General features: G+C 44.8%; 1 protein-coding gene across 2 annotated transcripts in view; it reads right to left on the bottom strand.

Moving 5' to 3' along the window:
* SMARCC1 (SWI/SNF related BAF chromatin remodeling complex subunit C1) overlaps positions 1 to 12,077 on the bottom strand; it is a 111,235-nt gene that overhangs the window by 42,282 nt on the left and 56,876 nt on the right. For both annotated transcript variants that reach the window (XM_079996411.1, XM_079996410.1), the window contains exons 19-21: positions 11,264 to 11,323; positions 1,926 to 2,184; positions 454 to 615 (exon numbers count right to left, since the gene is read on the bottom strand). In XM_079996411.1, the coding sequence (XP_079852537.1) occupies positions 454 to 615; positions 1,926 to 2,184; positions 11,264 to 11,323 (481 nt within the window). The remainder of the gene's footprint in view (positions 1 to 453; positions 616 to 1,925; positions 2,185 to 11,263; positions 11,324 to 12,077) is intronic.

Genomic DNA, 12,077 nt, shown 5'->3' with positions numbered 1-12,077 from the left:
CTGTTTTTCAAACATTGAACTGGATGAGAAAAGTGGAATTGAGAATTATCCTCAGTTGAGAGGTTATTCTCACCAGGGTGGTGGCTTTGATTTGCCTTCCCGTGATTGATCCATGCATATGACTTTGTGTTTCCAACTCAAGACCTCTTGAAGAACATCTCATCCAGTTCAATCTTTGAAAAACAGCCTTGAAAAGCTTTTTCATATTCTCCAGTGTGCTATCCTTGCTGTTAGTATGTTTACTGTTTGAATGGTTACAAGTCTATCTCTATTCTAGCTATTATTCTAGTAAATTTGGTTTTATACTTATAAGCCAGTTTGTGGTGTTGTTGTTTTGTTGTATTATTATTACTGTCACCACATTTGATACTTTGTGTATATACTTGACCTAAACACAAATCAGAGACAAGCACGATGGACAGGAGCACCAGACGGCAACCCCTAAGGACATACCAAGTTTCTCTGGCTCATCTGGAGCCGTTCCGGCAATGCAGCTGCTCTCTAGTCCGTAAGTGGGATCCACTTTTCCAGAGACTCTGGCTGCCTCCTGCACCTTCTTGACATGGGCCTCAACCAGTTCCAGTGGGACTTCCTCTCGGACCCTGGAAAATTCCTCTGTAAAAAAAGTAAAAACAACAAAGCTTAGAAGTTTGTTTTTCATAGAATCATAGAGTTGGAAGAGACCACAAGGGCCATTGAGTCCAACCCCCTGCCAAGCAGGAAACTTTTTAGGTGGGAGGGTTTTCAGAGTCATGTACCAATAGAACAGGTAACTCTTTAAGACAGCGGTTCTCAACCTGTGGGTCCCCAGGTGTTGTTGGACTACAACTCCCATCATCCCTGAGCTCTGGCCTTGCTAGCTAGGGGTGATGGGAGTTGTAGTTCAACAACACCTGGGGACCCACAGTTTGAGAAAGGCTGCTTTAAGATGATCCTGCTGGATGATCTGATTGCACATTTTACACTATTGTAGTTACTCCTGTTTATTGGACATTTAGCAAGGGAACTATGAGTCACAAAGCCAAGAGCGGAGTGGGAGAAGGGGACAAAGGGAGCTGACAGCAGGATAGGCCAATGAATAGCAGAACAAAGGGAGATGTGGCAAGAGACTCGGGCAAGGCAGACAAGAGGACCCCAAAATTAATGGCCAAAAAGCTCAAAGCACAAAGCAGCACCAGCCTTGAGAGAGGAGCCATGAAAAAGAGACATAAAAAGGAAGGTAATTTTAGCACCAGCACTTTGAATTGACTGATCAGGGAAGATGACATGCAGAGAAGCCTTTTGGGGAAGCTGCCTGCAGAATGGATAAGGCAATTTCCAAGTTATTTTAAAAACGCATTACTCTCACACACGAAACTCTAATGCACATATTGCCATTGTGCGGCAATTAAGAATACAAGGGCTGTTTTGTTCAGAAATCTTGAGAGCATCTTGGACAGCATCTCAGGAAGATGAAATCAAGGATGGGAGCAGACAGCAGAACCTGAAGCATTCGTAATAGGTTAGCAAGGCCCTTTTGAAGTTATGCGTTGAGCTACACAAACGACAAATTAATGCTTGGCTTTTAGGTACCACTTGGCTTAGGCGGTGCTTTACTAACATTAACCAATTAAAGGTAAGTGACAGCAGGCAGCAGACTGCAGAAAAGATGAAAGCAGGCTTCAATTTGCTTCTCTGGGCAGGTTTGCCAGCCTGTGTGCAGAATGTCCCCCCCCAAAAAACAACAACAACAACAACAACCCACCCTTCTAAATACCAGCATCTTTCCAGGCAGTCCTTAAGTAGTTTTGGTGAATTTACGACAGATCAACCAAGGAGACGGTGGAGGATTTTCTTTAAGGCTAAGACAGCACCAAGCATGAAATTAAGACCTTCTCAGACAAGATTGAACTGGAAAGGGGGTGGGGAGGGAAGGTGATCCATACCTAAAGCTGCTTTAGCTGCAGCAGACGCCACCCGGGGATCCACGACAGATGCCAGAAAAGCCACGGTGCTCATCACAGGGTTTCCAGACTGGCTGAAAGGCACAGGCTGGTAAGCCAAAGGGCCCAGCGAGGCATCAGAGTTTTCCAAGTAAGGATCCTCAATGGGAAGCCTCAGGAAATGGAGGATGCACTCGTCCTGAGTGCGGCTTCCGACATGCTCAGAAACTTTATTCCAGTCATCTTTGTACATCTCCAACGCCTTAAAAAACAAAGGGGGGGGGAATCAACTTTTAAAGAGACGCAATGCAAAAGTAGTTGGTTCACAAATTTGGTATACCATGAGAACAGCAGGAACTAAACATTTGTTCAGATAATATAAACAATTTGTGGTCCTGTTGAGATTAGAAGCAGGTGTTAGTAAGCTGTGGGGAGGTTTGGCTACATGTGACGACTCTTTAAAAGAAATATTTTGATAGATTTTTGTGAATGTCTTTCAATGAAGGTAAATAGCAAATGTGTGTAAAAAAAAAACCCAAATATGAAGAGCTGAGAAATTCTGAGAATGCTTATTTCAGAAAAGGTGAGTTACCAGACCAGCAAAGCAAGTGTCAAAAGTGATTACAGTGGACCAAAACAACATACATTCTGCAACTTGTTTGACAGCAGGATCCTTCTATTGTATGAGATACATGGGAACCTTCTTTCAGTATAGCAAGCAGTCAGAGAAAGGCCAGACCACTGGAGACAAGCATTTATGGTGTAAGCTTGCCCTGAAGTACCATCCTCCAGTCTTTGGTACCGCTGGGCCATCACTGCTATTTCTGAACAATCCTAGTGGCAAAAAATGTCCAAGTAGCAGCCACTCTTGGGGATCTTTTACCACCCCTTCCTTCCACAACATTGACTCTGAAACATGAAGAGAAGGTAGCCAAGCACTGTCATTTAGATCCTCTGACCTCAGAAACATGCCTAAAACTTTTGCTGCATGATTGGTATGGTGTCTTCCATTCAGGTTCCCCACCCATATATTTCCCTGACCACAGAAACAAAATTCAGCAAAGTAAGGCCTACATCCGGCTAGCATTTCAGCTTTGGATCTGAGAGTTGCTACAGTGGTGCCTCGCACGACGAAATTAATCCGTTCCGTGAGGCTCTTCGTATAGCGGTTTTTTCGTCTTGCGAAGCAAGCCCATTGACAGCTTAGCGGATTAGCGCTATTAGCGGTTTAGCGGCTTTTAGCGATCAGCTGTTAAGCGGCTTATCAGCGGATCAGCTGATAAGCGGCTTAGCGGCTTAGGAAAAGGGGGGAAAAGGGGGGGGAAACCCGCAGGAACTTGCAAGACATTTTCGTCTTGCGAAGCAAGCCCATAGGGAAATTTGTTTTGCGAAGCGCCTCCAAAACGGAAAACCCTTTCGTCTAGCGGGTTTTCCGTCTTGCGAGGCGTTCGTCTTGCGGGGCACCAGTGTACTTCAAAACACATTGGCGACTAATATACACACAGTGATTACCAAAATAATTATACATTCTTTATCAATCTTCTGAGAAAAATACAAAACCTTGTGCAAAGCCACAAAAACTTGTGAACTACCCAGTCTAAGATGAACTTATAATGCCTGATTTCAATAGATTTTTCAAATGCTTAACTCAGTCTTTTGTTTTGTTTCTCTTTTTAGGTAAGTTCATGAAGATACCTATAAAAGGTATGTTCAGTGTTGTTCACAATACTGAGAGATGCTAGTGAAGTTGTAGGTGGATGTTAGTGAAGTTGTAGACAGGGTGCTGGTGTTTTGCACCTGTCATCGTGGCTGTTGCTAATCTGACTCCAAACTCTCTCCTCCTTCCCTGGCCACCTCCAGTCCCACAGCGTTGCCTCACTGGCCTTTTCACCAATTTCTCTACTATAATCTTTCCGATCACCTTTCAAATGCATTGCAACTCTCACCTCCCATCCCTCTTCCTTTGAGCAACTCAGGTCTCTGCATCCTTTTCTGCCTTCCATCTCTCTTGACCCATCTCCAAATTGGTTTACAATTACTTCTAATCTACTAGTCCATGCTACAGCGTCATCTCTTGCCAAGATTATTATTATTGACATAATCTTTGTGTCCTTCCTTCCTGTAGTCCCTTCTCTTGGGTTGATTCATATTGGCTCATCTAATTGTCCCCACATCACCCTGACATGACTCCACTCTGACGTAAACCATCACCTGAAGGCATAGGCTTTCAGACTATTCTCTTTATTTGCTGGCTTCTAAGCTTTGTGTGGCCGAATTATCTCTTCCAGTTTGTGTTTTCTCCAAATTTTGGAACTATGGCACCTAGAATAAGTTGTGGAATTTAATATAATTATCTGGAGGAGGGCAGAATTGGTAGATGGAGATATCCTGTTTCTATTTCCCATCTGAAATGCAACTGATCTCATCTAGAGCATGTTGAAAAGGGAAAGGGAAAGTGAACTGATGTTCCTTAAGGTGAGGGAGGGTACCAAGGAGAATAGTGCATAGCTGTCAAGTGTCCCTTATTTGAAGGGACAGTCCCTTATCCCAGCGCTGTCTCCCGCTGCTGTCCCTTATTGATGGATGTCCCTTAAATGTCCCTTAAATGATGTCCCTTAAATTTCAAAGGAAGCAGCTCCTCTCCCTCCCTCCCTGCCAGCCAGGGAGGAGGGAGGCTCCAACTGTGTTGCTTGGCTGTGTTGCTCACCCAATAAGAAGTCTAAGAACGACTGGGGGGTGGAGCTTGCATGCCTTGTGTGTGGCTAGTTAATGCAAGCTGAGGGGGTTTTTGAATGCTGGGCGCCATTTTGTTGCACGTGCTGCTGCAAACTTTGCAGTGCAAAGCCAGGCCGGGGAGCCATCTTAAGTTGAGGCTGCATAGGCCTTGTGGTACATGTGATTCAGATTCTATTCAGTTGAACCTCTGGTTACAAAGTTGGTTGGACAGTGTTCTCGAAGCTACCAGCATGAGTTTGACAAGACTGCAGGAGGACAGGAAGACTGGAGTGCCTGGAACAGGTGAGGCTGCAGGTCCCTTATTTTCAAGGCTGCTGGTCCCTTATTTTCAAATCTGTAAGTTGACAGCTATGATAGTGTAGTGCAAACACTTTGATTTTTATGGAAATATTGCACAAAATGATTACAAATTTTTAAAAAAGGAAAGGCAGCATACCTGTCAAATGTACTGGAGGGTACAAATAATAAAAAAAAGGACTTCAACGGGTTCTCTTTCTCTGGAGAGAAACATAACCTCCAAGTCTTCTCTCCCATATGGAGTGTAAGAAATTCTGATTGGCTGCTGACAATTTGATTACCTGAGCTTTCCTACATCAGCCATCATGTCAACTGTTCTACAAAATCCAATGTCACCTTGCTCATTCCACATGGAAACAGCCAGACTTGTACTGCTATCACAAGACGCAATTCAAGTTCCAGGGACTAGAAGTCCATAATAAAGACGCCCCAGATTCGCAACAGGAACAAATAAGGAATATATCTGTGTGCTGTATGTTACTGGCATGAGTTCCTGTGAGATTTATTTGCTGCATTTGGAATTTGGTGTTCTCTTCTGGAAAGGCCGGGGCAGGGAATGCTTTTATAACATGTGGTAGCAAAATGTACACTTAGTCAGCAGCTGCAGCCAATCAGAATTTCTTCACTAATACACCCGCAGGATACAAACATTAGAGAGCGTGTTTGTTGCCATTATGTTTTACACCTACACTACACAATGTGTGAAGCAGCTCTAAGAAGGAAGAAATGTGTGAATGGAGCTAAAAAACAACTGACACTGTAAATGCAAAGAGTCAGGGACTAGGAGAAGCAGCTGGGAACGAACTGGCTTCTGCGCCAAATCACATTTTCTATTTTAACAACTACAGATACAACATGTTCTTGGGTTTAGTCAGTAACCAGGAGAGCATGAAAGGCAAAGGATGCTGGAGAGGTCACAAACTGAGTAGGGGGCTTCCAAGAATCTGCTCCACCTGGATTCCACTCTGTGCTGCACTAATTCTAACCAGGCACATAAACGTTTTCCCCCATGGCAACCTTGATTTCCGCTTGTTTCAGCTGTCTTACTGCTTTGAAGAAAGCCAATAACGTTTCCTTTTGTGTTCTGTGGAATTTAACATGTATGTAACACAACTTCATTTATCTGCCTGCTGAGATCTGACAGTGATTAACCTGCAGGGAGGGGAAAAACCGACTCCGCGCCAAAGAGATACAGGGCCGGCAGGCAAGGGACAACTTGGATATTTATTTTTTTGAAGCTTGTGACATATGCACTTCCTCAAAGGCACTCTAAGAATTTATAAAGGACGTGCTTCATCTATTGGAGGTTGAAACATAAACTGATATCCGCTTCGCTGCTTTATCTGGATGTTAAAAAGTGTGAGAGGAAAAAAGCAGAGAGCTAAATTATAGTACAGACGCTGGGCTCTCTCCCTGTCAAAAATGAATTAACAAGATGGTCCTCCTATGGATTAGCTGCTCTGAAGCTTTCTTGCAGTCTTGCATAGCAACAGTCCAGTTTTACCCAAGCGCCACTGATATCATTGTCACCTCCTTTCAAATATGGAAGTATAAGATCAACTGACACCTCTGGGCTGCAAATAAACCACATTACTGTATCTTTCTGGAAATCGCTGTTCCGGGCTATTCGCACTATTAACGGCAATGAAAGTGTAAAGATATGCTGCCGCTGCAAATAACCTTATCAACACGACTGATTTACACAATCAGACACCCGTAAGGTGCATTAAATGACATTATTTTATACACTGCATCCCAGTGTTGATAAGCAATGCAGTGTCAAACTCATCATCCACAGATGTTTTCATGTAAAATGGACCTCTGTATGGAAGCAGAATTCTGTTATGCTGCCCCATCCAATGAAGAAGAAGAAGAAGACGACGACGAAGAAGAGGAGGAGGAGGAGGAGTTTGGATTTGATATCCTGCTTTATCACTACCCAAAGAAGTCTCAAAGCGGCTAACTTTCTCCTTTTCCTTCCCCACAACAAACACTCTGTGAGGTGAGTGGGACTGAGAGACTTCAGAGAAGTGTGACTAGCCCAAGGTCACCCAGCAGCTGTATGTGGAGGAGCGGGGAAGCGAACCCGGTTCACCAGATTACAAGTCTACCGCTCTTAACCACTACACCACACTGACAGTGTTCCTGCTACGTATTCAAGAAATCAGGGAGAGACAGTGAGGGCACTATTTATAAGACAGAACCTGCCTCCCCCTTTTGCTAGTACTCTAACATCCATACTGCTACTAAGGGGGAAGCTTTACCTAGCTACCTTACCATGAGGGAACAGGTGGCATGTGGAGACGGCAATGAGCCGGATGGTGACTGTTCAGTTGCTCAGGTGGTTGTGTGTTCCCTCCCTACCCCACTCAGGTTCAAGTTATGCCACTAAACTCCTCTTCAGGAAAGGCTGGGGTGGTTTCCTAAGCAAGAGGAGAAAGTCTATCCTGGCTGCTTTCCTGAAACCGAAGGAGATTTGCTTGGCCTGCCAGAGCTATTGCAATCCCAACGTGGGCTCGGCAGAGAAAGACCAGACCTGACCGCTCTTGCCGATTAGACAACTTGATTTACTCAAGTAAGCACAAGGCATGCTTTGCCGCCAAGCAGGAAGCCGCCTGCGCCGTCAGAAACCAGCGGCTACCATTTCCCTCTCGTCTGGCAAGAGGGCTTCTAGCTTGCTCAGACACCAAAGTCAGCCAGCACTTCCACATTTATATTAAGCCATGACATATGCGAGCACAGATCTTGAAAGCCTCCGTGTTGGAGCAACACAGGGGGAAATTAGGCCTGCTCAGAGAAACAGCACAGCTGGTGTTTACTACAAACTCAGTGCTGAACAATGAAAAATCTGCAAGGGTCGTAATACTGCACACTTGGCCTAGAAGAACTTGCGCCCCACAAGAAGGGGTTTTTCTAAAAGAGTTTCATCAGTGAGTACCAGCACCGAAGTCTGAAGAGGGTCCAGAACAAGACAATGATGTCAGGCAGGATGCATGTGTGAACTCTTGCTGGGGGTGGGTGCTGCAAACATGCAATGCGAGCCCCCACCCCGCAACAGCCAATAAACACACCTAACAGACTAGAACATCGCATGACTAGAGCAACCCCTTGCAAGGGCTTCCAGCTCAGCCCTGCCTCTTTGGTCTGAGCAACACTCAGCTCACCACGGCTCGCTGCCCAGTATTTCCTGCCTCACTTTTTATCCGTGCCTCATCCTGTGCCTTTTTACTTAAAGCCGGTTGACCTAGCAGTAGCCCAGTCTGACGCTTCTCCACAAATGCTTGGGGAATACAAGTCAGATACATGCTTTTTCTTACTCTGCTTTGCTCCCCCAAACTCAAAATGCTATTAAGCTCTGCTTTTCAAAAAGCGAGACAAAAGCACAGCACGGCTACAATTAACGTCAACAGGGAAAAGCGGGTGATATGGAGAAAATATCGACTGGAAATAGCATCGAGACTTCCCAAGCAAAGTTTCAGGACACTCTTATTTTCAGACTAGGGCAGGCAGTGTGCAAGGTTTTGCTGCTGTTGTTGTTCCATCGCCCAATGATGGAGTGGACGGCCTGGGCAGGAACAGAATACTATGGTTCAGTTCACCATTGACAGAAAACCATGGCTTCCTGCTATGTGAATGAACCACGGTGAGCTTTGAGCTTCTGCCCCCCACTCCCTTCTTTCATCTCCAGGAGTAAGAAGCTTCTGCTTCTATAAGAACAACAAACATAAGAAGAGCCTGTTGGCTCAGGCAAATTGCCCATCTAGGCCACCATCAGTTTCTCACAGTGGCCACCTAGATCAGTGCTTCCCAACCTTGGGTCTCCAGCTGTTTTTGGACTACTACTCCCATCATCACTAGCTAGCAAGACCAGTGGTCGGGGGTGATGGGAATTGTAGTCCAAAAACAGCTGGAAACCAAAGGTTGGGAAACACTGACCTAGATGACCATGGGAAACCCGGAAGCAGGACCCAAGTGTGGCGATCACACAGGGTCCCCGGACGTTTCACCGTCTATTGATCCCTGCGCCACTACTTTATTTCTCGCTGCCACCACCCAGGCCATACCTGGGACAATACTGAGTCCAGTCAGGGTTAAATTGGAACATAAACTTTTGTTTATTTATTGCAGTTTAACAAGTGTGTGGTTTCATAAGCAGTATCAGACAATTACATTCATGGGGTGCCTATCCAGACCTATAACTTCCGTTACCTGCTCTCACTCACTAAACCACCTCTCAGATATTACTTGTCTGCCTAGCCCCTAACTGTTCCTGACTCAGCCTATTTCGCTACACTAACTCAACCTACCCACAAACTCTATCCCAATTCACTCCCACTCCAACCAACCACCCAAACGCCTCCTTTTTGCCCCTCCCAGAGCTGGTTTTATAGTCCCACTGACTCCACCCCCCTGGGACCTGACTGGGTAACCTGTTTAACTATTTCACCTCCAGCACTCTCTTCTCATATGTTAACCTCACACCAAGCAGGACAACACTCTTGTCTCCTGTGAAACAGAAGCATTGCTGTCTCCAACTGTAGAGGCATTAAAGCTAAGAGCCATCAGCAGCTCTCTCCTGCACAAATTTTTCTAATCCTCTTTTATAAAAATTATGTTTATAATACGTTTATCTTGACATCCAACCTTGGGAAACCCATGCTTTGTTTAAATTAAGGTGAGAACAAATCAGGATCAAAACATAGGGAACTGTGGTTAGTTTAAACTCTGAAGCAGAAACCTCTAATTTCCCCTGACATGTGGAAGATTTGGGGGGGCGGGGGGTTGGGGTTGGGGCAAGTGAACATAAAAGCCCAAGCAGGCTCATTCATGTAGAGGGGAACAATGACTGCCTGTTGTGCCTGAGGATATCAATAGAGGATAGCCTTTTCCTACTGGAGGCTGCCTGGACCATTTGCTCTTCAGAGGCTCTCCTCCAGGTCCTCCCATCACCTAAAGCGAGGTGGTGGATGCCTAGGAAGAATAATTTTTCCATCGTGGTGCCTTGCATTAGTAACACCTACCCCAGAGCAGCTCACCTGATGCCATTTTTGAAGCCTCTTCACCACAAGGAAGAGGGTCTTTTTCAGCTGCCTAGCCGCTGTAGAGCATGTTTTGGTTTCATTTTTATAGCTCTGCTGGATTTTATGAGTGCTACCCTTTTGCACTTTTAACGTTTTATATAGAGATTTCATTACAGTTTCTTCATATAAACTGTACATCACTCAGCAGCCTTTGCAATGAAGAACTGCCAATAGATAATATTAAACAAATTCCAATATGTATGTAAGCAGCTTTGAGACACAACCTAAGGCTCTGTACAGCAAGATTACAAAGGCCTCATCGCATCTGGAAACCAAGCCTTATGAGGAATGGTTTAGGGAGGGAGGAATGGTTTAGGGAGGTGGGTATGTATAAGCCTGGAGAAGGGGAGACTGAGAGGAGATACGACAGCTACCTTCAAATATCTAAAGGGCTGTCACATGGATGATAGAGCAAGCTTGTTTTCTACTGCTCCAGAGGGTAGGACTCAAACCAATGAATTCAAGTTACAGAAAGGAGATTCCAACTAAATATCAGAAGAGCTTTCAGGTGGTAAAGCTGTTCGACAGTGGAACAGACTCTCTCTGAAGGTGGCAGATTCTCCTTCATGGAAGGTTTTTAAGCCATCTGTCATGGGTGCCTTGCAGGGGGTTAGACTAATGACCCTGGGGTCCTTTCCAAATCTACAATTCTGTTTTTATATGATTCTTGCATCGACTCATCCACAGCTTAGCAACAAAAGACAATTGACAATTCTATAGCCATACAGCTGACAACCAAGGACTCATGTTTTACTTATTGCTTATTATTATACTATTAGTATTTTTTTATTAAATTTATGTACCACCCTTCATCAACAGATCTCAGGGCAGTTTGGAATAAAATACAAGATAAAACACAATAATTAAACCAAAACCACAAAACAATAACCCCCCCCCTTCCCACAGGCACACGTAAAAGTCTGTAGGATATTAATCAGCCAAATGCTTGGTTGAAGAGGAACGTTTTTGCCTGGCGCCTAAAAATATATAATGAAGGTGCCAGGCGAACTTCCCTGGGGGTTAGCATTTCACAAACGGGGAGCCATTGCAGAAAAGGCTCTGCTCTTTACTCAACAGCCTTGTTCCATACAAGAAGTCACCCAGAAACATATTAACTCAATGTAAGTCAGAAACTAGGTACCACTTCAAATGTCACTCAGCAGCCTCCTTTTCTCTGCATCCCCACCATCACAATTCCCCAATTTCCCCCCACTCAAAATTTCTTACCTCAAGTAGCAGCAGGGTCTCTTGTTCTGTCCATTCTCGTCCAGCGCTAGCACTTTTGCTCTGTATGAAGGAGGAGGGAAACAGTTCACTCATGTACCCAGTGCACAGGTGAGTATGGCTATTATTGTCAAGAGGTGGGATTGGCAATTTGTTCCATCACAGATGTGTTACTTGTTGGAAGGGGCCTCCCTAAACACAGACAAGCCCTAGTGGCACATGCCATGTCAAAGGAGAACCTGATAAACTCTTGCAAGTTGCATCATCTGCATCATCATCATTTCATTATTTGTATGGCACCCATCAGCCACTCTGGGCAGCTTCCAGCAATCAATCAATCAATCAATCAATCAATCAATCAATCAATCTACACACACACACACACACAAAATAAAACATCAAACTTTAAAAACTTCCCTATATAAGGCTGCCTTCAGATGTCTTCTAAAAGTCAAATAGTTGTTTATCTGTTTGACATCTGATGGGAGGGCGTTCCACAGGGCAGGCGCCACTACTGAGAAAGATGACTGCTGCTCCTTGGGGCAGCCTGACTCAGCAGTTGAGGCAAGAATCCCCGAAGCAATCAACACTCGCTCAGTAGGAAATCTGATCAGAATAGAGGGTTAACTATTTCTAAGGTTACGGATCTGTGTAATGGAAGAAGTGCGGCATGAAGGCACTTTCCCTTTAAGACAATGTTCGAACAAGTGAGGGAAAGTGGAAGAGCTCTCCTTTTAGCAACAGCCTACAAAGGAGAATAGTCTCGTGGGGGGGGGGGAAGGATTGCAGAGCAGAAAAGAAGGCAAAATGGCCCTCA

The sequence above is a fragment of the Podarcis cretensis genome (genome assembly GCF_951804945.1).
Source record: "Podarcis cretensis genome assembly, chromosome: 12".
Taxonomy (NCBI): domain Eukaryota; kingdom Metazoa; phylum Chordata; class Lepidosauria; order Squamata; family Lacertidae; genus Podarcis; species Podarcis cretensis.
Note: the sequence above shows the minus strand (reverse complement) of the source record. Positions and strands in the feature narration are given on the sequence as shown.